This window comes from Dioscorea cayenensis, chromosome 16, assembly GCF_009730915.1.
Source record: "Dioscorea cayenensis subsp. rotundata cultivar TDr96_F1 chromosome 16, TDr96_F1_v2_PseudoChromosome.rev07_lg8_w22 25.fasta, whole genome shotgun sequence".
NCBI classification, from domain to species: domain Eukaryota; kingdom Viridiplantae; phylum Streptophyta; class Magnoliopsida; order Dioscoreales; family Dioscoreaceae; genus Dioscorea; species Dioscorea cayenensis.
Window position 1 is genome coordinate 23,341,241 of NC_052486.1, and position 25,955 is coordinate 23,367,195.

Consider the following 25,955-nt stretch of genomic DNA (forward strand, 5'->3'; position numbering starts at 1 on the left):
GGATGGGCCTTTGCATTAAATGGTCTTGCCCCTATTCTTCTTCTTCTTCTTCTTCTTCTTCTTATTCACATTTCTTTCATCCTTTTTTTTTTTTATTTCCTTTTTATAACTTTTTTATGCTCTTCTTTTTATTTTTTTCTTTAATGTTGAAGATATAATACATAAATTAATAAATCTTTAGTGATATTCTAATATTCAAGTATTATTTCCCATGATTTGGTGGAAAACCTTTCTATAAATAAAAAGATCTTTATAATTAAAACTATATATATATAAATGTGTTTTTATTCTTGATATATACTCTTTAGGATTATGCCTATCTTTCTGGAGGAGCAGCCTCACACAGACACTCTAGTCCACTCAAACCCCAAAAATTCCCAACTCTACCCTTCATAGTTCAGTTCTCACACAAAGCCCATTCTCGTCATTTCAAAACATTAAAAAAAAAACCCCTATAAAATAAAAAGTCAAAAAGACAGCTAAGAGAAGAAGACAAGGGTGTTTGACCTAAGTGGTCACACAGTGGAAACGCTTATCAACCTCTCTCACTGACACGTGTCAGTTGACTGGTTCACCGGAGCATGTGATACGTTTCCCCTCTATCTTTCTCTATCTCTTGCCCCTTCTTTTTCTCTTCTCACGTAGTTATGGTCGCATTTAACTCGTACGGTAACTCCTCCTAATTACCACCCCCTCCCTCCTCTTTTATTGCCCCCCCTCCCTCCCTTCCACCTTCACCAAACCCTAGACCACCACCACCATCACCACCACCTCTGGTATTCTTCTCTTTACTCTTTCTTCTTCTATGATTTCAGATTCTAATTTTGATTGTTGTTGTAATTTTTCTTTGTTGTTGTTGTTTTGAAGGTAAAAAGGGTGAAGAAGGAGGAGGAGCTAGTACTGGAAAAAGGATGTATGGGGACTGCCAAGTGCTATCCTCTCTGGTGGGAAACAGCGCCACCGGCAACCCCTCCGTGGTCTCCCCTGACTCCTTCTTCTCTTCCTCCATCCCTAGCGGTTTCATGTCCTCCTTGCCTTTCCATGCATTCCCTCCTTTAGTCCCTGTAAGTATATATATATATATATATATGATGTGAGTAAAGAATGAGAATGAGAATGATGATGATGATGCAGAAGGAGGAAGGGATGATGGGAAGAAGAGAAGAAGAGATGGAAAGTGGATCTGGGAGTGGACATGTAGATGGTTTAAGCTGTGGTGAAGAACAAGATACAGATACTCAGCAACAGCAACAACAGACACAACCTTCTGGTTCTAAGAAGAAACGTTATCATCGTCACACTGCTCGTCAGATCCAAGAGATGGAAGCGTTAGTCTTCTTCTTTCTTAATTCTTTCTAATAATTTTCATCAAATATATTTATAATTTTTTTTAAAAAAAAAAATTTTGTTAGGTTGTTCAAAGAGTGTCCTCATCCTGATGATAAGCAAAGATTGAAGCTTAGCCAAGATTTAGGACTCAAGCCTCGGCAAGTCAAGTTCTGGTTTCAGAACCGAAGAACTCAGCTTAAGGTTTACTTTTATATTTATTTATTTATTTTTATTTTGTTTGGTTGATCATTATGTTTTTAATTAATAATGTTTTTTTATGAATGTTGAAAGGCACAACAAGATAGAGCGGACAATGTGATGCTGAGAGCGGAGAATGATAGCTTGAAGAATGAGAATTTCAGGCTTCAAGCGGCGATAAGGAATGTTATATGTCCCAGTTGCGGTGGTCCGGCCATGCTCGGTGAAATGTCTTTTGATGAACAACATCTTCGACTTGAGAATGCTCGTCTTAAAGAAGAGGTATATATATATATATATATACATACATTCTTGCAAACCCTAACCCTAACCCTAATTATTTCCTCTTATAATTCTGACTTTGCTCTTGATTCAAGTACTATACAAGTGTTTGTGTGGATTTTGTGCATGCAAAGTATATATATATATACATAATTTTTCATTCATTCTTACTTTCATCAACATGTTTTTGAGGATTTTATGCTTTGAAGGGGATGATGGTATATATACATCTTGTAAACCCTAACCCTAAATATTCACTATTGACTTTGATCTTGAGTGATGAAAGAGTTTTTGTGTGAATTCTATCAAGATATATATATACACCATCTGAAATCCTAACCCTATATTTTCACTCTTTCTTTGATCTTAAGTTAAAAATGAGTGTTTGTGTGAATACTATATATCCTTCAAAAGAGAGGAGGTATACACCATCAGAAACCCTAACCCTAATTTCCCTTCCTTTCTTTATTCTTAATAAAAGTGGAGTCATAAGCCCTAACTTCTTATACTTTCGTTCTTTGATCTCAACTGAAGTAGAACATATGCATTCTTGAATTAATTAAGGCCTAACCCTAATTTATCACTGTTACTTTCATCCTGCTCCTTAAATTCAGCTGGAGCGTTTATCCTGCATTGCGTCGAGGTATGGTAACAGAGGCATGCAAGCAATGGGGCCTGCTCCGCCGCTTCTTCTGCCATCGCTGGACCTCGACATGGGAATTTACTCAAGGAACTTCCACGAGCCGGTCGCAGCATCAGCTATAAGCAGTTGTAGTGACATAATTCCAGGCCCTTCGATGCCCGATAACCTCCAGCCTTTCACCGGAGGGATGATCATCATGGACCAAGACAAGGCAATGGCACTCGATCTTGCAATGACGGCAAGGGACCATCTTTATCAAATGTGCCAGACTAATGAGCCATTATGGGTCCGACACAGTGACGGTCTCGAAGTAATGGATGTCGAAGAGCATGCAAAGATGTTACCATGGCCAGTTGATGTGAAACATGAACAGACTTGTGATTTCAGGACTGAAGCAACCAGAGGAAGTGCACTTGTTATCATGAACAGTATTACTTTGGTTGATGCCTTTTTGGATGCTGTAAGTTCATAAAAAAAAAATTTAATCGAATTTTTCTTCGGGTTAATTTGTTTCGAATTATAGATTTGGTTATTATATATGATTGCAGGGAAAATGGATGGAGCTCTTCCCATCAATTGTTGCAAAGGCGAAAACAATTCAGATTATAACTCCTGGAATCTCTGGCACCCATGGAAATGGATCACTTCATCTGGTAATTGTCATTTGATAATTTTCAATCAATTAGTTTATGAGCTTGATTTCTCACATTTTATGAGCAGATGTATGCAGAGCTACAAGTTCTTTCTCCATTAGTACCGACACGTGAGACATATTTTCTTCGGTATTGCCAACACAATGCCGAAGAAGGCACTTGGACCATTGTTGATTTCCCGGCCGATTGCTTTCAAAACAATCTTCAGTTACCGATTCCCCATTACCGACGACGTCCTTCTGGTTGTGTAATTCAAGACATGCCTAATGGATACTCAAGAGTACTACCACTATATATACTACCACTTCATTACCAATCCTTGATCTTCCTAAAAATTCTCATTCATCTTGATTTCTCATAATCATCTATTGTTACAATATTCACACAGGTGATGTGGGTAGAACATGGAGAGGTGGAAGACAAACCAGTGCATCAGATATTCCAACAATTCGTTAACAGCGGTGCTGCTTTCGGATCGACTCAATGGTTATCGGTCTTGCAACGACAATGCGAAAGGCTGGCAAGCTTAATGGCTAGAAATATCTCTGATCTTGGAGGTATATATATATACATATATCCATTTAATTTCTTCTTGCAAAATTCAATCTCTTAATTCTCAACCAATATAATATATATATATATATATATATTTGCAGTGATTCCTTCTCCTGAAGCAAGGAAGAACATGATGAAACTATCACAAAGGATGATAAGAACATTCTGTGGGAACATAAGCTCAAGTGGAGCTCAATCATGGACAGCACTCTCTGATTCATCAGATGACACCATTAGAGTCACAACCAGGAAGAACACTGAACCAGGACAACCAAATGGAGTCATTCTCAGTGCTGTTTCCACTACCTGGCTTCCTTTCTCTCATGACCAAGTCTTTGATCTCTTAACCGATGAACAAAAAAGATCTCAGGTAAAAACTTAATTAAAAACTCAAAAAAATTAATTACACAATATATTAATTACTTATCTCATTGTATCTTCTAATAATTTATCATTAATTTTTCAGCTTGATGTTCTCTCTAATGGTAACACTCTCCATGAAGTTGCTCACATTGCCAATGGCTCTCATCCAAGAAATTGCATCTCTCTTCTCCGCATAAACGTAAGTTAATCTTTTATTATTTCATGTTCTTATAACATTAACATTAACATTAACCTACTTCAAATATATATATATATATATATATATATATATATTTGTTTATGATGTTTACGTGCATGGTTTTGCATGAAAAAGGCTTCGAGCAATTCATCACAGAACGTAGAATTACTGCTGCAAGAGAGTAGCACACATCAAGCCGGCGGGAGTGTCGTCGTCTATGCTACCGTCGATGTGGATGCCGTTCAAGTGGCGATGAGCGGTGAGGATCCATCGTACATTCCATTGTTGCCGATGGGGTTTGTCATGTTACCGGCTGTACCTCCGACGAGCAATTCAGCAATGGCCGGTAACACCGGGTGCCTTCTCACTGTTGGTTTGCAAGTACTGGCTAGTGCCGTCCCGTCGGCGAAGCTCAACTTGTCGAGTGTGACGGCGATCAACAACCACCTCTGCAACGCCGTGCACCAGATCACCTCTGCGCTCGGTGGTGCCGGCGAAGCTCAGGCTGAGCCTTCAGCCACCTTGCCGGAAAATTAGTTAGCTAGCTCTATAATCCACCCTCTCCATGGCCTGAAATTACCATAATGCCCTTGCCTGATCACAACCACAACCAGTATTAGTACTAAATTACTAATCCCCCCATTCTTTTGTGTCCTTAGCTGGCATCCTTGAGGGAAAAAGACTCACCACCCTCCCTCACTGGCATTTTCAAAATGACGTAAATACCCTTGAGCTATCAAGGGCATTTTAGTCATTTTGTATTTTTGGTGAGGTTTTTTTTATTCTCTCTTCATCTCTCCATGCTGTGGGGGCATTATGGTCATTTTGGCAAGAGGAATGGAAATAAAAAAAAATGTTTCTAATTATTAGTAATTAAGTAAATAGAGAGATGATTTCTAAGTGTTAAAAACTTGGTAATTAAATCAAGAAGAGAGAAAGTTTGTCTGGAGGGGAGTCAAGAGCGCACCAGATGGAGTTCGTTTTGGTTCGGGAATTGACTTCTTTATTAAATTTATGTTGTTGTTTTTTTCTTTTGCTTTTTTGTTGGATTTTTCATTTCATGTCTTTTCAGTTTGCTGTATTAATTTATTGTCAGAACTTTATATTTAATGTTATTATCTATTTTGAATTTCAATGTTTGTGTGTAGCTGGATTGTTTGTTTCTATTGGGTGTTCATTTACTGAGGTTTGGTGGGTGAGAAGTGGTAGAGTAAATGCTGCATTTGCTGTTGTTGTTGCTGTTCATTTACTGTTGAAGTTCAAAAAGTTAATTTATGATTTGTCTCTGCTTTTTCTGCAGATTTACAGCTCAATCTGTAAAAATATTCCTGCTTGAGATTAGAAATCTACTTTTTTTGGAATTCAGGATGAACATTAAAAATTACACTTCAGAAATGAAAGTTCTTTACAACGAGAGTGATGTTATTTTTATGTTTTTTTTTTTCAAGATAGAGATTAAAATTTTTTTTTTGGTATGACATCAAATCAGAAGTGAGAGGCCATGGCTCAAATCTTTCCCCCAAAAGTACTCTTTTCATACACTGTTTATTCGGGATTTATATATTATTCTCATACTCGTATATATATCGTATATCGTGCTCTAATCATCTGCTTAAGATCTGCTTTATATTCATAAAAATAAGGCGCTTATCGTCTATTTTTCAAAAAAAAAAAAATTCTCTCTTTGGAGTTCATAATGAAATTGCTGAAAAAGGTTCATGATCAGAAACGAAAATTTTGACTTTGTAGTAGTTCACAAGACATATATATGATCATGAGATATTATTCACAGAAAATTAACATTAGAATGGAACTTCAGGATGAACATTAAAGGTTTTTCAGAAATGAAAAAGTTTTGGCAATATAGTTCACAGTAATATGATCATGAGATGATGTTAAGTTTTAGGACTAAATCGGTAGAGATTGAACATTAACAAGGTACTGCTTCAGAAATGACAATTTTTCTGATATACTACTTCAGAACTAAATTGGCAAATTACAATAAGCCTAGCATTATATGTACTTCAGAAATGAAAATTTTGAGAATATAGTTCATAGTCATACATGATCAAGAAATGTTGAGTTTCAGAAACAATTACAAGAGTGAATCAAAACAATCAAGAAACAAATTCAGAAATTACAAGCGTCTTTGTTCTTATGATGTGTTTAAGAACAAAAGATCTTCTTGTTCAGAGTCTTCATCTATTATCATTTCTGAAATCAAAATTGAGCAAACATGTATTTTGTTCAATCACATAAACAATAAAACACTGATTATAATATATTTCAATGTCAAAAGCACATACCTTCCAAAAAGTCATCAACTGAGTCCTCACAGAGCATTTCATCAGTCATAATTGATTCAGCTGTCAAATTATTCAAACTGATGACTTTTGATTTATCATGATAAATGAAATTACTAAACATTCATGCACTTAGTTTGCTTACCATCTGCATAACCATCGCAACAGTTTTGCATGAACATTATTAAATCTGAATCATAAGCGGATGAATACATCGAAACCTCTGAAACTTTTGACCAGTTATTCTCGTACTCATTCACAAGACTTCTCATTTTCTTTAGAGATTTCTCATTCCTCTGCTCATCTTCTGCAAATGTCACCTCAGGTTCTGGATCTTTGATTGTCAATGAATCTGCCGAAAAATAATTCCTAATATTCATCAGTTCTTCAATCAAAGCAATACATAAACATGATCAAAAACAAGTTCAGATGCTAGAATCAAGACAAGAAATCAAGAAGAAAAAAAAAAAGAAGAGTTATCGAATAACATCAAGAACTAAAAAAAGAAATATGAAAGAGATTACCGTGATATCGGCATTCCATGGCGATAGTCAAATCAAAGTCTTCTTCCCAATGAAATCTCTTGCAAGTAGTCAAAGGTTTGAGACCAGGAACAAAGAGCTTTGAAGATGACACAGGAGACAAAAACAACATGGTTCTTCTGAAAGAGAAACAGAAACTATGAACTATCAAAATTAAGGATAGAGAAAGAGCCAATTTGAGAGGTAAATGAGAGGTTATTTGGATGGAAAAACTCACCAGCGTTGATGGATTGAAGATGAATGAATTCCAGTTCGAAGTTTATAATATAGACCTGTAAATATTAGTTGGTTTACAGTTATTTTCCCGCCACTGAACAGTTAGACAGTTATGGTAGTTGAAACAATTTGCACCCTCTTTTCAACTCATATTACAAAAAAGTCCCCAAGGCTCAACATTTAGCAAGAAAACTTAACGTTTTTAGTTTCTTTGTTTAGTTTTAAGATCAAATAATGTGTTTTCAATTTCCACAATTTTCAAGAATTGGAAGCAAAACATAAACAAAGATAAACTCAAAGTTTGAGCTTCTTTATTGAGTATAAAAGATCAAAAGATGTATCAATTCCAACAAAATTCCAATATCTAAACCAAAACAGACAAAACAAAAGAGAAAATTTAAACACAGAAAAACAAAGTTTGAATCAAATGAAGGTTGTCAGGGATGAACAACCTCAGAGTATTGTTAATTGCAAAGAAGACAAATCTAAATTTAGTCTTCTTCTTTATCCTCATCTTCATCTTCATCTTCATCCTGGAAGCGGAGATGCTTCCCTTCAGGCACAGGAAGACCCTTCAACACCAACACACTTGGCGAAACATTCTTCATCTTGCCGACTTCCTCCTCGCCCTCGATCTCATCATCGCTGTTGTATATGAACCTCGTATGCTTCCCTACAAACTCAGCCACTCTCTTCTCATCCTCCTGCATTGACATCTTCATCAACCCATCAATCAATTCATCCAAACACTCCTCCTCCTCCTCTTCATCAAGTCCATCTTCTTTATCAATGCTTGCCCTGACATGATCATCAGTTTCGGCTTTTCCCAGGGGAATCAAACAGTAATGCACGATTAATCAAACAGTCAATTGATTTCAGAGCATCCACCTAAACCAAAAAGGGGGAAAAGATTAAATCTTGAGAACTAGAAAACAAGATACAAATAACTAAAATCATCATACCTTCTGTTTGATCTCTGGATCACCATTTACAACCACAACAGGAGGTGCTATCAAAATCTTGTCCAATTGAGAAGCATTGGGATCTAATAACTTGTTCACAAGCTCAGCCTCCTCCTCCTCCACCTTCTGAAGCAATGTCTTCACTTGGCCTCTGAGCAATGCCTCACCAGATCCTGGAGTCTTCTTTGCCTGAGAAAAGCTCTTCGACATCGATGACAACGGAGTCTTCTTGGCCAAACCGATGATTGGCGAGTCATTAGTGATGTCCAGGAGCACAGTTCTTGATCTTGAAACCACCAAATCTTCTTGTTTGCTCTTTTCTGATCCAAAAACAGAAAGAAAGAAAGAAAGAAGAAAATCAGAGAGCAAGCAAGAGAATGCAAGTGTGAGAAACAAGTGGGAACTTTTTGCTTACGAGATTGAAGAGCACTGGTGGTTTGAGATCTTGTCACTCTTCTCAAAGAGGATGGAGTCTCCATTGATCCTAATTGGGATTTGCTTAGAAGGAAAGGAGAAACGGAGAAGGGTTTGTGAGGATGGTGAAGAGCTTGCAAGGGTTTATAGAAATTTGAATTTGTGGGGATCCAACGGTCATATGACCGTTGGTGGTGCGTGCTGTGTGTTTCTTTCTTAAAATAACACTAAGCATTAGGCTATGATAGCTAACACCTTTCTTTTTTTATTTTTTTATTTTTTAATTTGAGTAGTTTCCTGGAATTACTCAATTTTATTTAATAATAATATGTGAATGTAATATAAACAATTAAATGCTTACAAAAAGCTCATAATATCATGACGATATTGGCCCTCTTTATAAAAAGTTGAGTGTGATATATTTAAAAAGTATTGAGTTCAAATCTTTATTAGATACAATAGTGATAATAGTCCTTGGTTTTAAGTACAAATTTACTGTTTAAACATATGTCACCAAGTAAGGAGGTGCAAGCTGAATGATCAATTATCGGCCTATACACACACCCCCTTGCACTTGTCGCTTTATTACAAAAAAATAATTACATGTTTTGTATTGAAATTTATTCACTAATATTTATTACATAAAATTCTAAATAAACAAAATTAGGTTAATTGCAAAATAGTGAGAGTGAAATGCATAATTGGTTTGAATTATGTCTAAATATTTATTTTGACTTATTGAAAATAATATTTTTTTATCAATTTATAAGTTTTAGTAAAGATTCATACAAATAGCGAATATTGATAAAAGATAAAAGTTAAATCAAAAAATGATGAATATAAAAAAAAAAATCCAAAAATATTACGCCATCCAAAAACTAATGAAGCTCTCGAAGCTCCATAGATTTTTTTTTATATATATATTTTAGAAGTCAACACAAAAACAAATTCTTCATTTTAATCATTTGACCAGTTTTCCGTAGCTTTGTATTTCTTTAGTCTCCCGTAGCTTTGTATTTCTTTTGATTTTCAATTTTTTCATATATTTCATCTATGGTGATTAATTGTGTAATTTTATATTGTTTTGTAGTTTTAGTTCTTAGACGTTTTGTTTGTGTTGATTTTTTTCCCTTATCCATTTGTATTCTAATTTTTAATAAATCAATAATTTATCTATTTTTTAAAATAAAAAAATCAAGCTTTTTTTTTAATAATTCACAAATGCACCAATAATTCAATCTACAACCATCCTTCCACAAATCATGAACTATTGTAACAATGTACCCAGAAAGCATAAACATATTAAAAACACAATGTTATTTGTACAAATTAAGTTCACAAATATGCCTCCCAACTTACTTAACAGCCATTAGAGTTGAAAAATCCATTCAATAAACTTAATTTGTACAAATAACATTATTCATAAATCCGCTTCTTTATCAACAACATCCAAATTTTCAAAACTCGGATCTCTTCGTTTTGATTTCCGATGTTTTCTTGGTGTGTACTTAATATTACCGGATTCCAAAAACCTCCGTTGCTCCGACGGAACAATGTCACAGTCCGGGAAGGCCACCGGATACCGGAGAACATCATAACAATAAGAATAAGTCATATAATGTTCCCTAAACTTCCTCATAGCCTGACGCTTCTCAGGAGTCATGACAGCATAGTCAGCAACCAGCAAACTCAGACTCAAGTTCAGCACAATGTTGTCCATCTTCATTATCATCATCCAAAGAATTGGCTGAGAATTGCTGGAGAATTGGCATTTGACAACCATGAAGGATGAGTTCGGAGAATTCGGCGACAAAAGGTGAATACTTGTAGTTAACTTTGTATCGGCCTCCGGCCGTGGCCCAGGCCGAACCATCCCATATGGTTGCATAGAGTAACATCGGCTTTGATGGGTAGTCTCCTCCCATTGTCTCACTCGGTGTTACTTCTCTTATCGGCGTCTCATCAATATAGAAACTATATCACATGAAACATATTTTTTTTGACGATAAAATGAGAAACCCAGGCTTATATATATATAATTAAAGTAAAATTTAGACTTACATAATGTTTTCAGGAGTCCAAAGAATGGAATACTGATGAGACTCAGAAGTTGGATCAAAAGGGAGAAGATATCTTTCCTCACGTCCTCTGCTTGTACTTCCATTGCCATAAACATTAGTTTGCACTTTCCATTCTTGCCCTCGGACATTCCCTAAAAACTCAAAATCTAGTTCATCATGTGTCTTCTCAAATGCATCCCCATTTGACATCTACATTATGCAAAATCATCCCCAAAGAAATCAGAAGTTTAATATTTTTCATAATTTATAGTACCTAAATTCTTTTACATTACAATATCAGAATTAAATTAATTTATATATTTTGTAAACCTCATCTGGTGAGGTAGTAGTCTGTTTTAGTTATTTTATTCTGTTTTTTTTTTTTTTCAGTATTTGTCCTGTTCTTTTATCTTTCAATAAAATTGTGATTTATCCACAATTATTTAAGAAAATATAATTTATATATATATTAGTCCACAAGCTCTAAACTAATTCAGACTCAAATCTTTTCTGGTGAATATTTTAAATTCAGACTCATTTACTTAAGCAATTCAGACTGTGTATTTAGACTAGTCATCAAAATTTACTTAATAATAATTGATTAATTAATTTAGTCTCTAACTGTAATTTCTATTCAATTTTATTAAAAATAAAATACATATTAATTATAATTTCATATTTAGGAATTAAAAAAGTGCAAAAAGTAAATGAACAAAATAGGCATAATTATGTAAAAAAATATTAAAAATAAAAACTTAACGGCGTTATCTCACGTAGAAGGCAACAACGACGCCTGCCGTGTAATCAAACGGCAGTTTAACGGAGGCGCTGAAGAGGCCGTATCGATACGAATCCGAAGATATAAATCCCGACCCTGCGAACCATCATCGCAAAACCCATGAGAAAATCCAATTCAATGGCTTCAATTGAGGATCACGGCCGGATCATCACCGGAGTAGCGATTCAGGACGAGGTTCACGCTCCGACCGTCCTCCGATCTCACCAAGTTCCCGTCCCCGAACAGCGGCGTGTATCCTTCATCAAACCCTATCGGCGTCACGTTGAAGAACCCCATCGCCGGCGCCGGAAATGATGAGATTACCATCATCGCCACCGCCATCGCTACGAGGTACGCTTGATTTCCCATTGTTGATGCTTTGATTTGGTTTTGGTTCTGGATTTGATTCGTCTTCGTCCCCTTTTAAAGCGGGGGAGGAGGAGAAGATGTAGGGTTTCTGGATTGCTTTTTCATGGCGTTCCGCATTCGCATGTGGATCTGAGATTACGAAATTGCCCGTGTTTGTATCATTAGGATTTTTTTGGGGGGGTTTTATGCAAAATAATTTTAATTTTTTTTTCTATTTTTTTTTTTTTTGGGAAATTAGGGTTCCTGATTTAGCGCCGGACCATCTCCTTTTTTAGATTGATTTATAATTTTTATTGTCTTTTTGTACCTGCTTTTTTTAAAGGAGTGAAATTACTTAACACTCCTTAGGTTTCAAAAATACCTCATGATATTTTTAGAATTTTTTTATTTTACTTATAGTAATTATTGGTGTTTTACTTCATTTAAAAAATATGTATAATTTTTATTTTTTTTTTATTTTTATTTTTTCTTTGACAAAGATGTCATTTAAAGGTAGCTGATGTTGAGAATATATGTTTAAAAAATTGAAAGAGTGGTTCTACAGACATCATTACCTGTGTTAGAGGTTGAGTGTTGAACTTCCTCTTGATGCAGAGACATTTCCAATAAATAATTTAGCTATATTTTAGATATGGCATTAAATTAAATTAAAAAAAACTACTGATATATAATTATTGGTTTTATTATTATTATTATTATTTATTTTATAAATGGTAGTAGTGGATAAGGATGATTAAGATTGTTTTTTTACTAATGGATGATAAGATTTTGCATCAGATTATCAAATATGATTTAATACTTTGTTTTTTCGGATAAAATAAATGGAATATGTTGTTGGAATGGCGGCTTTGAGCAGGACCAGACAACCGAAAAGTTATATGTGCTTGTTGGCCTTCATTATGACGTGGCAGGAGATTATTGGTGGGAGGGATGAGACAGCATGCATGCATGCAGACATCGTACCAACCACATGACAACATGGAAAGGTGACAAGAGATTCCATTCGCTCTCTTTTTCTATGTGTTATACTATAAAAATAATTTTTTGTGATTTTTATGCTCTGTTTAATTAGAAAAAAAACAAAGAGATAATTCAAGTGATTGAAAACAGTTTAGAATACTAAACACATTAAATCAAGTGGAGTGTTGAACAATTAGGAGACAGTAATTTGGTGGCTAGGCTCAATCAAGATTATGTGGACATGCATGGCTTCAAATGGATGAATAATACAAAGAGTGGATGATCCATGAGCCAACTAAAGTTGTATGAACTTTCCATAACTAACTTTTTGAAAAGAAGAAAGTTTCAGTAGCCTTAGAACATTATAATTGTTAGGTAGTTGAGAAGTCTATGTCTTATTTCCTTTCTCTGTTCTTTGTTTTTGTTGGACCATGAGCTTTTATAATAATTAGCTTTTCATAATGCATGATAATAAACCAAAGGAATTAAGATCCTAATTAGAGTCTGATTTGCATGGAAGGGTTACTGTATAATTATGTAAAAAGGACTATATTAAAAAAAATTGGCAAACTAAATACAAGCACTTCCTATGCATGAACATTGGGCCAAATAATTGGGCCTTAACATAGACTGAGTTGGCCCAACCCACTTAAAATTTTTTAGTATTTTTTAAATAGAGTTTTTGTTTTGTAGAATGGAATATATATATATATATATATGATATATATATATATATATATATATATATATATATAGACCCATCATCTAGGGACGTCCCCTGGATTTCAAATCTAGGGACGTCCATAAGTAGCTCATCGGATAAAAATCGACTGACTCTTTATCATTATGAGCAGTAGAAACCGCGTTCTACAGGTGTTGTCATGATGATCGTGAAACGAGTAAAAAGTGTACAGATGTTTATATAATCAATCAACCATCGGATGATGATCCAACGGCTTAGATTTAAAAACATCCCTAGATTTGAAATCTAGGGACGTCCCTAGATGATGTTTTCCCTATATATATATATTGTGGATGAATAAGACGTGATAGAAACTGTTTATCTATTCACCAAACACACATAAAACATTTTAATCCTCATAATATATATATTGTTTAATGAATTTTAGCTTAAGTTTGATAGTTGTACAATCTCACACTGCTAATGTATATATATATATACAAGCAAATAGCTTGTATATGTTAGTTACCTCTTCTTGCACCTAACTCATGGTTTATTTTCTAATTCTTAACCTAACATTCACCAAACATGTAGGAAAAAAGAAAGAAGAGAAAACCAAAATAAATACAAAAGGACCATGTCAATGTCCCCTTTATACTTCACAAAACAATCATGCAGAGAAGTTTCTATCTTTCTAGAATATATACACAAGTTGGCGGTTGTTTCTTACTTGGCTCTTGATGCTTTTGTCATGGACTAAGTGAGAGTTTGAACTTTGAACTTTGACTATTCTACTTAGATGATGTGGATCATTCATATAATTGGCCATGGAACAACACTTTAATAGATATATGAATGAATAATGTACAATGTGGAAAGAAGTGGCCATCCACCATAACACAATCTTAACATGTCTTTGTCCTTGATTAACATGTAAAGCTATTTGCTTTTGTTCTTTTGACCATTTCAGGCATAAAGGTTATTAGAAAACCATGGACCTTGGTCTTGATTCTTCAAATTAAATAAATTCTTTTTTCAAATCTTGGTCTAATTCTTCGGCTTGTCGGTAAATATTACTGATTCTCATTGTTATTTTCAGTAGTTTTTTTCCTTTAAAGACTTGATCAAGTACGTGTTTTTAATTTTCAATTTAGGGAATCTAATGATAAAGTCATGGACTTTATTATTATTTTCAAATTATTTTTTAGTTGAATTTGATGATGACAAGGATTGTCTAGACATTTAATTCAATGTGTCTTCTAACTGTTTATAGTGTGGTCCATTATGTGTGACAGAAAGAAATTGATTCCTTTTTAACTTCCATCTCATCCAATTTTATTTGGACATTTGGATCTTCATTATGACATATTAATTATATAATTAGTGCTTATTATTCACAAAGGATGCTTAAAATATGAATTGATAATTGATTTTAATAAACTATTCAAACATAATAGACTAAAAAAAATAAAGTAGCAGGATTCAAGGGATCATTTGATTCAAATGTTTATTCATAGCCAGCCTGGCCTTAAAGAAAAGCAGATATATTATTGCTTAATTATATAAATTATTTCTTTTCACAGATCATGGCTTCAAAGTGGAAGCCCTTGTTGCCTTTTCTATTACTTATATATTGATATATTTTTCTATATTCATTAGTTCTTATAGACTAGGTTAACTTAAGTCACACTTGTAGGTTATACAGAGAACTTATTTCACTATCTTGAAAGGGTCTTCTTACTTAAACTAGTTCCATATTCATAGGAAAAGGAGAGTCAACTATGAATTAATCATTGGAGTTATGTAAGTCATAAATATTTAAGTTTAAGTCATATTGTGACATGCATCAACATTGATTAGGTGGCTTTTATTTTTAATGACTCAAATTTATTAGATGACATTGTTCTATTCTTTTGATTTGTTGTATTTACAGCAAGTGTGCTGAATTGTAGCCTTTTTTTTTTAGTTAAATCTTGATATTAAAAATAAAAAATATGAGGAATATAATTATTTTATGGTAATGTTTTGGACCATAATAATTGTTTGATGTATAAGTCCTAATCCACTCCTACCCAAACTTACTAACCAACTCTGACCTTAAAAAATTAATTAGATAATTATTAATTTCCATGCATGTGTCATGTGTGAAAATTTTCATTCTATTCAAACTTATGCAAAGTCTTAAACAATGGATTAGTTTCATATCAAACTCTTGAAAACAAAAACTAATGGGAAAATTGAGAATACAAGAGCCCATAGATATGCTTATTCAGCTAGATTACCAAGCCAAAACAAACTCCAATTTAGATTGATTAAATGCTAATAAATCACACCCATTAAAAAAATTATAAAGCAGCTTCTAAAACTTTAAAATTTTCAATTAAACTCTGTATTATTTAGTGTTCGCCTTTTGCTTATTTGCTTTTGATTAAAGGTAGCATTATTTGTAGAAATCCTAGTAAGGACAAGATTAACATTATCATTATTATTATTATCATAATAATGTTTTTTTTCCTTGAATTTCACTAAACTATATGATTAGAAGATTTTTTTAAAATTTAATTTTATAAAATGAAAGTTCACATTTATAATGATTGTTTATATAGTGAAAAAATTAATTAAATGTGCATAAAATATCTCAGTAATTAAGGCAATTGACTTGTTGTAACAAAAAAAAAAAAGTGGTCAACCATTAAATAGCACCAAAGTGTAAAGGAGAGGTCATGAGTTTAAATCTCTCCCCGACAATACTATTTTTCATACTGTTCACATATTCACCTGAAATTTTTATATTATTTTTGTATTTTACATATACTGTACATCCGAACTCCAATTTTGTTCGGTATTATTTATATTTATAAAAAAGGCACTTATCAATTATCATTAAAAAAAAAAAAAACATATAACATACTACAATAAATATTTGTGAATATATAATTCAAATAGAAAAAATTACATTTATAATAACTAAAGGGAATTAAAATATGTTTTTCCCATCCAAACTAATTAATGCCCATGTGTAAGTCAAACATGAAACACTGTAAAAACATTTTTTTTTTCTGTTTGTTTTTACAAAATATAAATGGAGGGTAAAAAAAAAAACATTTTATCCCAGAAGATTAAAAAATAAAACAAACACGTGAAAAGTAAAAACATGAGTTTCGGATCCATGGTTTAGATCCGATAAGCTCGCAGTCGCAGGTTATGAAAGAGACCCGGACTTGAAATCGCTGACTGGGAAAAGTAATTGTTCAAGCTCAACCTCTTCAATCCGCGGACGCTAAAGCGACCCCAAAATCAAGCACGTGCCCCTTGTTCCGGTAACTGCCTTCTTTTTTATTTCACCTTTTTTATTATAATTTTTATTTCCCATTAATAAATTTTTATAACCCAAAAAAATCACTATATAATTTTAAATATATATATATAATATATTTAAATAATTTTTTAACTTGTTGCGTTGTTCAACCTCTTAAAATTTGATAAGATTTTTATAAAATATTATTATATATTTTTTTATAAAATAAATATAAAAATAATAAAAAAAAGTATTATCATAATTTACTATTTTATGTTCCGTACTTATGCAAATCAAACTCTAAATACAAAAAAAAAAAAAAACTTTATATTTGTCCCTTGAAAATCAAATATAGAACAACATAAGTACTTATATTGTACTTTAACTATTTATACTATATTGTATTGATTATGGTGTTCTTTTTAACGAATCAAACTGGTTTCTTGGATAAAATGTTCATTTCAAAAAGATCTATAATTGAAATCTACGTAACCGTAACGTGAAGGTATGATGTTGTTGAACTTATATGCTTCACATCCGTACACATCCTTGGGTATGGGTATAGGGTACTTATCGCCCAGTGTCAAAAAATAAAATAAAATAAAATTGTTCTTGTAGTGTCGTGTTGGTAACTCGAATTATATCTTGACCGCGAGTGACCATAAAGTGGTAGGAAACCGGCAAATTGTTTCCAAACTAACGGCGTGAAGATCATCACCGCGCCGCGTAAAAGCCGGCCCAAATCGCCAGCGCATCACGATCTGTCACTCGAGTAGCTCTTCAGACGATCCAACGGCCAGGAAACCATCGATCTCCACGTGTCTAGTTCCAATTCGTTCATCATCTTCCAAACCTTGTCTCGTTCCGCCACGTGGCTTCTTAGTTGTAACCGCTTTCCCCGTGACGCGGGACCTTGAATTTCTCGCGATTAATTCGCACCCTTCGCACCGCCGTCCCCACACTTTCCTCCCCGTTTCCGTTCCTACTTTCATTTTACCAAAGTACCCTTATTTACTAAGCATTAAATAAAAAAATTAGGAAAATAACAATAAAAATAAAAGGGTAAAATGGTAAATCAGCGAGAGAGAGAGCGGGAGAGATGGGTTGAACTGCCCATCAACTACCACTAATTCTTTCTATTTTTTATTTATTTATTTATATTGAATGTTTTTAATTAATTTATTTTTTTCAGTGTGTGATAAATAATAATTAAATATTAAATATTATTTATTATTTACTATTAATAAATACCCGCCCTTTTTCTCCTTTTTCCGTTTTCCAAGACTCTCCAACCTCCTTCCCGTTCTCCGTTCCCCGTTTCCTCACCCTTCGCCCCCTCTTGGTCGGAATCCCTCGCTTGGTCGCCGGAAAACCTCGCTCCGGCACGGTGGCCTTGACTTCCTTCCTTTCATTTGGTGGCTGTCACGGTTTCTTGAGGAGAAGGGCTTGGGATTGCTTGTTTTTGGCTTGATTCTTGCCGTCTGAGAGAGGATTTGGATCTTGGCTCGGTTCTTGGGTTTTTGGGTAATGTGATAGTGGTTCTCTGGGAAGGCGACGGGGATCGTGTGGATTTTGTTGTTTGGCGGACGGTGGAGGGGTCACGGATCTGGGATCGGTATGAGATGGTGGGTTCTTTGGTTTTTTTTAAAAGGAAATTATGCATTTGATTTTTGTTTTTTGTCTTGGATTTTTGATTGGTTATAATTCGTGGGAATTTCCTTGTGCTTGTGCGACTGTTCGATTCATCATTTTTATTTATTTATTTATTTGCAATTTTGTTGCCTTTTTTTTTTAATGGGTTTTGGTTATTGGATTCATTGGGGAATTCCGCAAATTTGATTTGATTCCTCTTATTTAGCATTACAAACCTTGTTTGTGATTCGGTCAAACTGCTGAAAAAGTCTTTCCTTTTCTGGAAATTAGAAAATAAAAATGTAATTGGTGATTTTATTTTTTTGTTTGGTTTGAACTTCGTCAAATTTGGCCCTCAATGGAACTATTTTGGGTCGTATTCTTGAAAATTCATCTCGTTTTGCTTGAAGTTTTAGAGGCAGATACTATGCGAACATAAAAAGGTTTTTTATTATTATTATTTTTTTTTCTTTTTTGCAATAAGAGAATTTGACTTCCCGCGGTATCTGATGAGGATGGGCCCATCCTTGTATGTGTTTTGATGAATGTACTTTTTGCTCGGATTTCATCAGAGTTTTTTTTATCTGGATGATTTTGGTACTGTTTTTATCGGTGTTCTTGTTTACAAAATGGTATGTACGTATTTGATTTTGTAATTATTATGAAACTCTTGTTTACTACTGTGATTGGCTAAAAGTGCACTTTTTGATTTGAGAATTATTGTTGGTTTTCACTACAACTTCTCTGCTGTGAAGAATTTTCTGATATTGGTTTGTTATATCCCATTTTCTTCAATTATGATGACAACTATTAGTATTCAGTCATCAGCTTCTGTTTTTCCATCTTGATTTTCCGTATTGATATAAATCATGCTTGATTTGCCCGTTTAGAGAAGCTAATCTCATGAGTTATTCATGTAGTATCAAAAACTGTTTGTCATTATATCTATGGACTATATGTTTATACCATCGCCATCATTACTGCTCATCACATATGTTAGTGTTGTCTGTCAAAATAAAAAGCTTTGCAGACTTGAGTCATTAGGATCTGAGAACTCCCTTTCAGTTTGGTGAGTAACGGAGCATGATCTGAAAGCTGTTTCTTGTCGCTTGGAGTATGTAACTTTTCATCACAACTTTGAGTTCTAGTGGTTCAAATTGACTGCTTGATATTCTCAGTCTGCTTTAGCCAACTATTTGTTTAACATGTTCAAGTCCTTGGTTTTCAATCATGTCTCTATATTTATAACAAATGTTTACCGCTGAAGTATAATCTTTGTGTTCTTTATTGGCAACACTCGAAATCCAAATCATTCAATAGAGCCAGAGTACCAAGACCATGCTATACTCAATAAATGTGGAGTCTGCTTTTTGTGTTTAATGAAAAATTCATGCATGGCACATGAGACACTTCAATATTATGCTAAATCTTTTGTCCATTTTATTTTATCTCTTCAGGAAAATATTACTGGTGTGATTCACCTCTTGTTATCTCTGTTTCATGCAGGTGAAAGGGAGGGTATGTTTGTCTGAAGAGATAAGAAATGGGTTAGAAATTCTGAAACGTAAAAGATCCCAACAGATCAAGTTAGGAATTTCACCTGAAGCGACAGAGTTTACTAACATGATGTCTAGAAGTGGAGGTGATTCTTTGAAAGCAGCTGCATCATGTGGAATGAGAATGTGGGAAGGTGCAGATGCATTTTCAAGAAGGAATGGACTAGTAAAGGATTCGCCTCTAAAGCATAAGGTGGAAAAATTTGACACATCTAATTTAGAATGGATTGACAAAATTCCAGAGTGCCCTGTATTCAGCCCAACAAAAGATGAGTTTGAGGATCCATTAACATATCTTCAGCGTATTGCTCCTGTAGCTTCAAAATATGGTACTAGTTTAATTGTATTCTGCCTTCCTGATTTCTTTTCTTTGCATGTGGTTCATCTTGCATTTAGTCAATCTCCTGCTGCGAATTATCCAACTATTGTATACTTGTGGTGAAACTAAAAAGGAGGGTAATTTTTTATAGGTCTTTATGTATTAATGTTGCGGTTTCTTTTTTCCTTGTAACCAAACCGTGTAATTTTATCTCTATTACTTTTCCAGGCATATGCAAGGTTGTATCCCCCATAAGTGCTTCAGTACCTGCTGGTGTTGTTCTAATGAAGGAGAAACTTGGCTTCAAGTTTACTACCAGAGTGCAACCTCTCCGTCTTGCTGAATGGGTAGAAGATGACAGGGCAACGTTTTTCATGAGTGGAAGGTGTGTTACTATTTCAAGCAGAAGTTTGAATATGAAATGTTTATTTGGTGTATCATGTGCTTTCTTGAATCTTTTCAGAAAGTATACCTTTCGTGATTTTGAGAAGATGGCAAACAAGGTGTTTTCTCGAAGATTTTCTAGTGCGGGATGTCTCCCGGCTAGGTATCTTGAAGAACAGTTCTGGCATGAAATTGGTTGTGGCAAGACGGAGTTTGTTGAATATGCTTGCGACATTGAGGGCAGTGCCTTCTCGTCATCTCCTAGTGATCAACTTGGAAAAAGTAAATGGAACTTAAAGGTAACAGTTTTTTGAGGAGACTCATTTTCATAACTTTTACTGTGCGACAATAATTATTTTTGTTATTGCCACCATGTTTTATAAGAACATTTCCTTGCCTGCTTTCATTTTCTTGTTTGCCTGATGATAAATCTTGGTAGCACGCCTGCGTTTCATTTCCTAGTCAGTAAGATTGAGCATGTGCTCTTGATTATAGGCTTAAAATATTCTAGATGAAAAATATTTTTCTTCGGTTAATGGAACAGAAAACTCATGCTGCAGACTTTTTAATCATCTACACGTATTTTTTTTTTTTCAGCATTCAGATTCATGTGAGTCAATAAAATGTTGTTTCATTAACCAATCATCACCCGATTTTGTGTTAATCATAACTGTTATAATCCTTGTTTACATCTTTGATATTTGTTTACCAAAATCAATTTTTCTGTTGTGCTCAGAGACTCTCACGTCTTCCCAAGTCAATATTGCGACATCTAGGGGCAGCAATTCCGGTAACCAAAATTCTTCTTAATGCGATAATTTAAGGCTTGTTGGCCTGGTAAATATTCATTTGGCTTGTTGCAGGGAGTAACAGATCCCATGCTGTACATAGGAATGCTATTTAGTATGTTTGCATGGCATGTGGAGGACCACTACTTATACAGGTTTCCCTAGATACATTTATTGGTCTTATTGTTGTTCTATCCCTTTTAATTCATACAAATCAAAGTTCACAAACATTTACAGGTTTTCTCTCTCTTATATGACAGCATAAACTATCATCACTGTGGTGCATTTAAAACTTGGTATGGTATTCCGGGCCATGCAGCTCCTGACTTTGAAAGAGTTGTTCGGGATCATGTCTATGACTGTGGCATTTTGGCCTCTGAAGGAGTTGATGCGGCTTTTGACGTACTCTTGGGGAAGACAACAATGTTTCCTCCAAACATATTGTTAGAGCACAATGTTCCTGTGTATAAGGCTGTACAAAAACCTGGAGAGTATATTATCACCTTTCCTCGAGCATATCATTCAGGATTCAGTCATGGTATGATGTAGCATAAAAAATTATTTATATTTCCTTCGTCTTATTTCATCTTTCATTTAGCATGTCATGATACTCATCTGTCTTAAAATAATCATTAATTCTTCTGGTGGGTATTTTAGGTTTCAATTGTGGTGAGGCTGTGAATTTTGCAATTGGGGACTGGTTTCCACTGGGTGCTGTTGCTAGCCAACGCTATGCACTTCTTAAGAGAACCCCACTGCTTCCTCATGAGGAGCTTCTTTGTAAGGACGCGTATCTTCTCTATAAGCGATTGTTGAGTCCTAATTCTGAAGTTTCTCCACCCTCGAGTGAAGACCTGTCCACCCAACATAGTATCAAGGTTTCCTTTGTGCGCTTAATGCGATTCCAGCACCGTGCTCGCTGGCTGCTTATGAAATCCGGAGCTTCTGTGTGCTCTTTTCCAAATAAAGTGTTGACTATTCTCTGCAGCCTCTGTCAGCGCGACTGTTATGTATCATATGTTAAGTGCCAGTGTGTTTCAAATCCCATTTGCCTTCGTCATGGTATCAATGCAAACTATTGTGTATTCTTTTTCCCAGCATGCCTTCTTGATTTCCTATAATTGACTTGTCTGCTACTTTGTGTGATTCAGAATCAGAGCTTAGGCGCTGCCTTTGTGGCTGCAAACAAGTGATCTTTGTAAGGGAGGATATTTTAGAGTTGGAGGCTGCATCAAAGAAATTTGAACATAAAAGGCAAATTGTAGAGGAGGGTCAAAAGCATTCGCCTCTTGAAGATGACCCAGATCTAGCAAAACTGTTTTTGTCTACAGTTGATGATGGATATCGGCCATATTGTGAGATAAAATGTGATACAAAAGGACCTACATGCTCCCCTGTACCATCTTCATCATTTTCTCTGGGGCAAGTTGGGACCGTTTTGCATGATAATGTAAGTTTTTGTTCTTGATTGAGTTGTTTTCCTTAAATTTGGAGGTTGAGTATTCCGGGGCTTATTTTTGAAGGGGCATTGTCTTCATCTTTTCATGCAGGAAAATGTCAAATCTAATGAAACTCAGTTCTGCCAAAACAAGTATTCTGAAGGCGAATTAGTTGCTCCACGTGGGCCTGCAGAAACAACTGCATTCGTCAAATGCAAATCAGGCCACCAGGCTCACTCTAATGGCACTGTTGATGATGCTGATGATGATTCTGACACAGAAATATTCAGGGTGAAGCGCAGGTCTGTTATTAATGTAGAGAAGAGAACTGGGGATGTCATGCCTGTGAAGCCATGTGAATCACAGGTACATGTCTATTTAAGTATTCGAGATTATCTTTGCCTTATCCTTTTTTGAGTTGAAACTATATAAATTTGATCCAGTGTGAGGTTGCTGAAGAGAACTGCTCAAAAACCATATTTAGCTTGCCATGCACTTAAAAGAAAGCAATAAATGGTTTGTGAGTTTGTGGAGTTTCATCATCTTATGACAGCGAAATCATGTGGCGGTCTTGAATTGAATATGTTTGCAACCAAATAGGAATGAAAGATGATATAAGTACAAAGTTAGTTTTTAGTTGAACCAAATCTATGAGATGTTTGGTTGCTGAAGCAATCAATTGAGGATTGGGAAAATTAATAATGCATGATTTTTCCAAAATCCATAATAGCATGCGTTAATATAATGTGAAGGTCTACATCTTCTTATTTGACTCTGTGGGACTAAAACATTATTGATTTTTCCAGGGGTTCAAACGATTGAAGAAGCTCCACCAGGAAGGTGGTGGTGTTCATCCCTCATCACCAGCGCGCGTTCCTGATCTCAATAGGAACTTTTTCAGTGAAGGAGGGATTGCCTCAACATCATTCAAAGTCAGGAAACAACCACATGATTCTAAGCTCGAAAAAGATGAGCTTCGGGAAGCAAAATCAAAGGAGCACATTAGGGACAATTTGCAGTTTTCTACAGCAGAAAACATCAATGAAGCACCATCGATTGAACTCGGCCCAAAGAGATTGAAAGTTAGAGGCCCCTCCTTTTTCTAACTTCTTATATTAATGGTTGAGCAGAGAACAAATTAGAGTCTCATACAATAGCTAACAGGAATTCTTCTCAACACTGGAGCATCCCTCTAACTACTTGATTAAAAACACAAGGCCTGACTCCGTGTAATGACCGATTAACAGGGTAAGTTTTTTAGAACAGGTGATTCAAGTAATTCATTCTTTGTGCAGGCCTCAAATTGAGAGGCCGGCACGACTGAATTCTTCTCGGTTTCAGCCGTGATTTCTCCTTCTTTTTTTCCCCTTTTTTTAGAGAAAAAAAGCAATGTAATTTTTCTCTTCCACATTTGTACATTTGTTGTCTGCTGTTTCATCAATTTCTTGTATGTCTGTTACATTCAGTTATACAAATTCTTTTTACACACTGACACATAATCTTGAAGTGAAACTCTGTTGCTATTGTTTTTGTTTAATATGTTTCTCTTTAATATATATATGTACATATAAATGCTGATGGAATGAATGATAGTGAAGAGAATGAGAATGAATTAAAGTGGTGGTGGTGGTTGTCACCCCCACAAAACCAAAAATAAGGGTTCATAAGAAAAGTTGATGATATCTTGCAATCCATCTTCTTTGCTTTTCTTTTAAATTTATTCATGCTTTCTTTTATAGATTTGTAGAATACTGGTCAGAGATAGCCTGTCATGTCCCCCCTAAGACAAAAATAAAAGGAGATTCAATCTGTCCTAAGCTTTGTGTTCTCCATTATAGCTTACAGCCTTTGTCAATCCAATTGCCCTTGCCTAACTCCAAAATATTCTCCACTTTTTTTTAAAAAAAAAAAAATAATAATCTAATTATTATTATTATTATTATCTCAACATATATCAATATGTTATTATCTAAATATTTTTATATGGTCAATGCAAATTCTCTGGCCTAATAACTCCAAAATATTCTCCACTTTTCTGTTTATAATTGTTTACAAGAAAATGATTTAAAAAAGGAAAAAGAATAAAAATGGTCAATAAATTTTCCCAATATATGTTTAGACTTAGCATTTGAAGTGATATGCATCTTTTTTACAATGATACCAGTTATCTATCAAGTGAATTATATATATTCTATGCTTGTTGCACCCTAAGAATCTCATGGTTTGACAGCCTCCATCAAAGTTTAGGCCTACCAAAAGAACCTTACAATGTTTTTAGTCATAAAACTGTTTTGATGTTTCTTTATCATCTTCTGTTCATCCATCACCCTGTCAAACTTTAGGCTTACAACAATATATACCACAATTTATTTGGTGTTTTTTTATAACATTAAAAACTTGAGAATATGAATCCTTTTTTTATTTTAATTTTTTTAATTTCTTAGTAGTTTTCAAAGTGAGAAGGTGAAAGGGGGACATTGGCATTTAAGGTCACAGAGTTCAAGGTTGTAGATCTTCTTTGTTTTCAGCCTACAATCAATTTTTTATTATTACTCTTGTTCAATCAATGATTTTTTTTTTTATAGCAAAATAGAAAACTCATGTTAGAGACTTAAACAAATACTGTTAATATATCACACACTAGTCTACTGATTATGTGTGAGTGAAAGTTTAAATTTGCCTTTTTAATAGAACATAAATACCTTACATTACTGATTGCGACATCAATAAACTAAAAGATCGTTGGCAAATCAATAATTTAATTTTTCAATAAATAAAACATAAATAACAATGAAATAATAGAAAATAATGTGAAATCTGATTTATAGTCAATGACACATATCTTTATAAATAAAGGTGTAATATCCTTTAAATTTTTTAAAGAATAAAAAGAAATAAATCAGTTATATTGAACTGAAAATATAGGGGATTATAAAAGAAAAAATATATAATACATGGTATAAAATATAGATATAACCATATTTGATCAACTATGAGGTTTTATGTTGTCTCGTTGCTATATTAGCTTTGG

The 25,955-nt window shown here is 34.3% G+C and overlaps 4 protein-coding genes across 5 annotated transcripts; 2 read left to right on the top strand and 2 right to left on the bottom strand.

Moving 5' to 3' along the window:
* The first annotated feature begins 737 nt into the window (after positions 1 to 737).
* On the top strand, positions 738 to 5,357 carry LOC120279438 (homeobox-leucine zipper protein ROC3). The gene is made up of 12 exons (XM_039286374.1): positions 738 to 776; positions 868 to 1,064; positions 1,135 to 1,328; positions 1,413 to 1,530; positions 1,621 to 1,809; positions 2,424 to 2,912; positions 3,001 to 3,105; positions 3,173 to 3,385; positions 3,494 to 3,662; positions 3,762 to 4,030; positions 4,127 to 4,222; positions 4,358 to 5,357. The coding sequence occupies exons 2-12, from the start codon at positions 912 to 914 to the stop codon at positions 4,757 to 4,759; spliced, it is 2,397 nt and encodes a 798-aa protein (XP_039142308.1). The 5' UTR covers positions 738 to 776; positions 868 to 911; the 3' UTR covers positions 4,760 to 5,357.
* Positions 5,358 to 7,574: 2,217 nt separating this feature from the next.
* On the bottom strand, positions 7,575 to 8,779 carry LOC120278679. Its single transcript, XM_039285407.1, has 3 exons — positions 8,661 to 8,779; positions 8,246 to 8,565; positions 7,575 to 8,131 (listed from the first exon to the last, which is right to left on the bottom strand). Exons 1-3 carry the CDS (start codon positions 8,722 to 8,724, stop codon positions 7,775 to 7,777), a joined length of 741 nt encoding a protein of 246 aa, XP_039141341.1. The 5' UTR covers positions 8,725 to 8,779; the 3' UTR covers positions 7,575 to 7,774.
* Positions 8,780 to 9,925: 1,146 nt separating this feature from the next.
* On the bottom strand, positions 9,926 to 11,997 carry LOC120278822 (probable xyloglucan endotransglucosylase/hydrolase protein 30). Its single transcript, XM_039285556.1, is given in 5 exon segments — positions 9,926 to 10,349; positions 10,351 to 10,633; positions 10,721 to 10,929; positions 11,493 to 11,593; positions 11,671 to 11,997. Coding segments are annotated over 5 exon segments (1,059 nt in total). The 5' UTR covers positions 11,867 to 11,997; the 3' UTR covers positions 9,926 to 10,079.
* A 6,101-nt stretch (positions 11,998 to 18,098) lies between these two features.
* LOC120279331 (lysine-specific demethylase JMJ706-like) lies at positions 18,099 to 24,435 on the top strand. 2 transcript variants are annotated; one of them, XM_039286253.1, is made up of 11 exons: positions 18,099 to 18,431; positions 19,945 to 20,323; positions 20,542 to 20,698; positions 20,777 to 20,996; positions 21,434 to 21,487; positions 21,561 to 21,640; positions 21,746 to 22,023; positions 22,143 to 22,547; positions 22,637 to 22,935; positions 23,036 to 23,290; positions 23,731 to 24,435. In XM_039286253.1, the coding sequence occupies exons 1-11, from the start codon at positions 18,429 to 18,431 to the stop codon at positions 24,028 to 24,030; spliced, it is 2,430 nt and encodes an 809-aa protein (XP_039142187.1). In that variant the 5' UTR covers positions 18,099 to 18,428; the 3' UTR covers positions 24,031 to 24,435. The 2 variants fall into 2 exon arrangements, with proteins under 2 accessions (XP_039142187.1, XP_039142186.1); XM_039286252.1 differs by lacking the exon at positions 18,099 to 18,431 and having other exon boundaries at positions 19,939 to 20,323.
* The last annotated feature ends 1,520 nt before the right edge of the window (positions 24,436 to 25,955 follow it).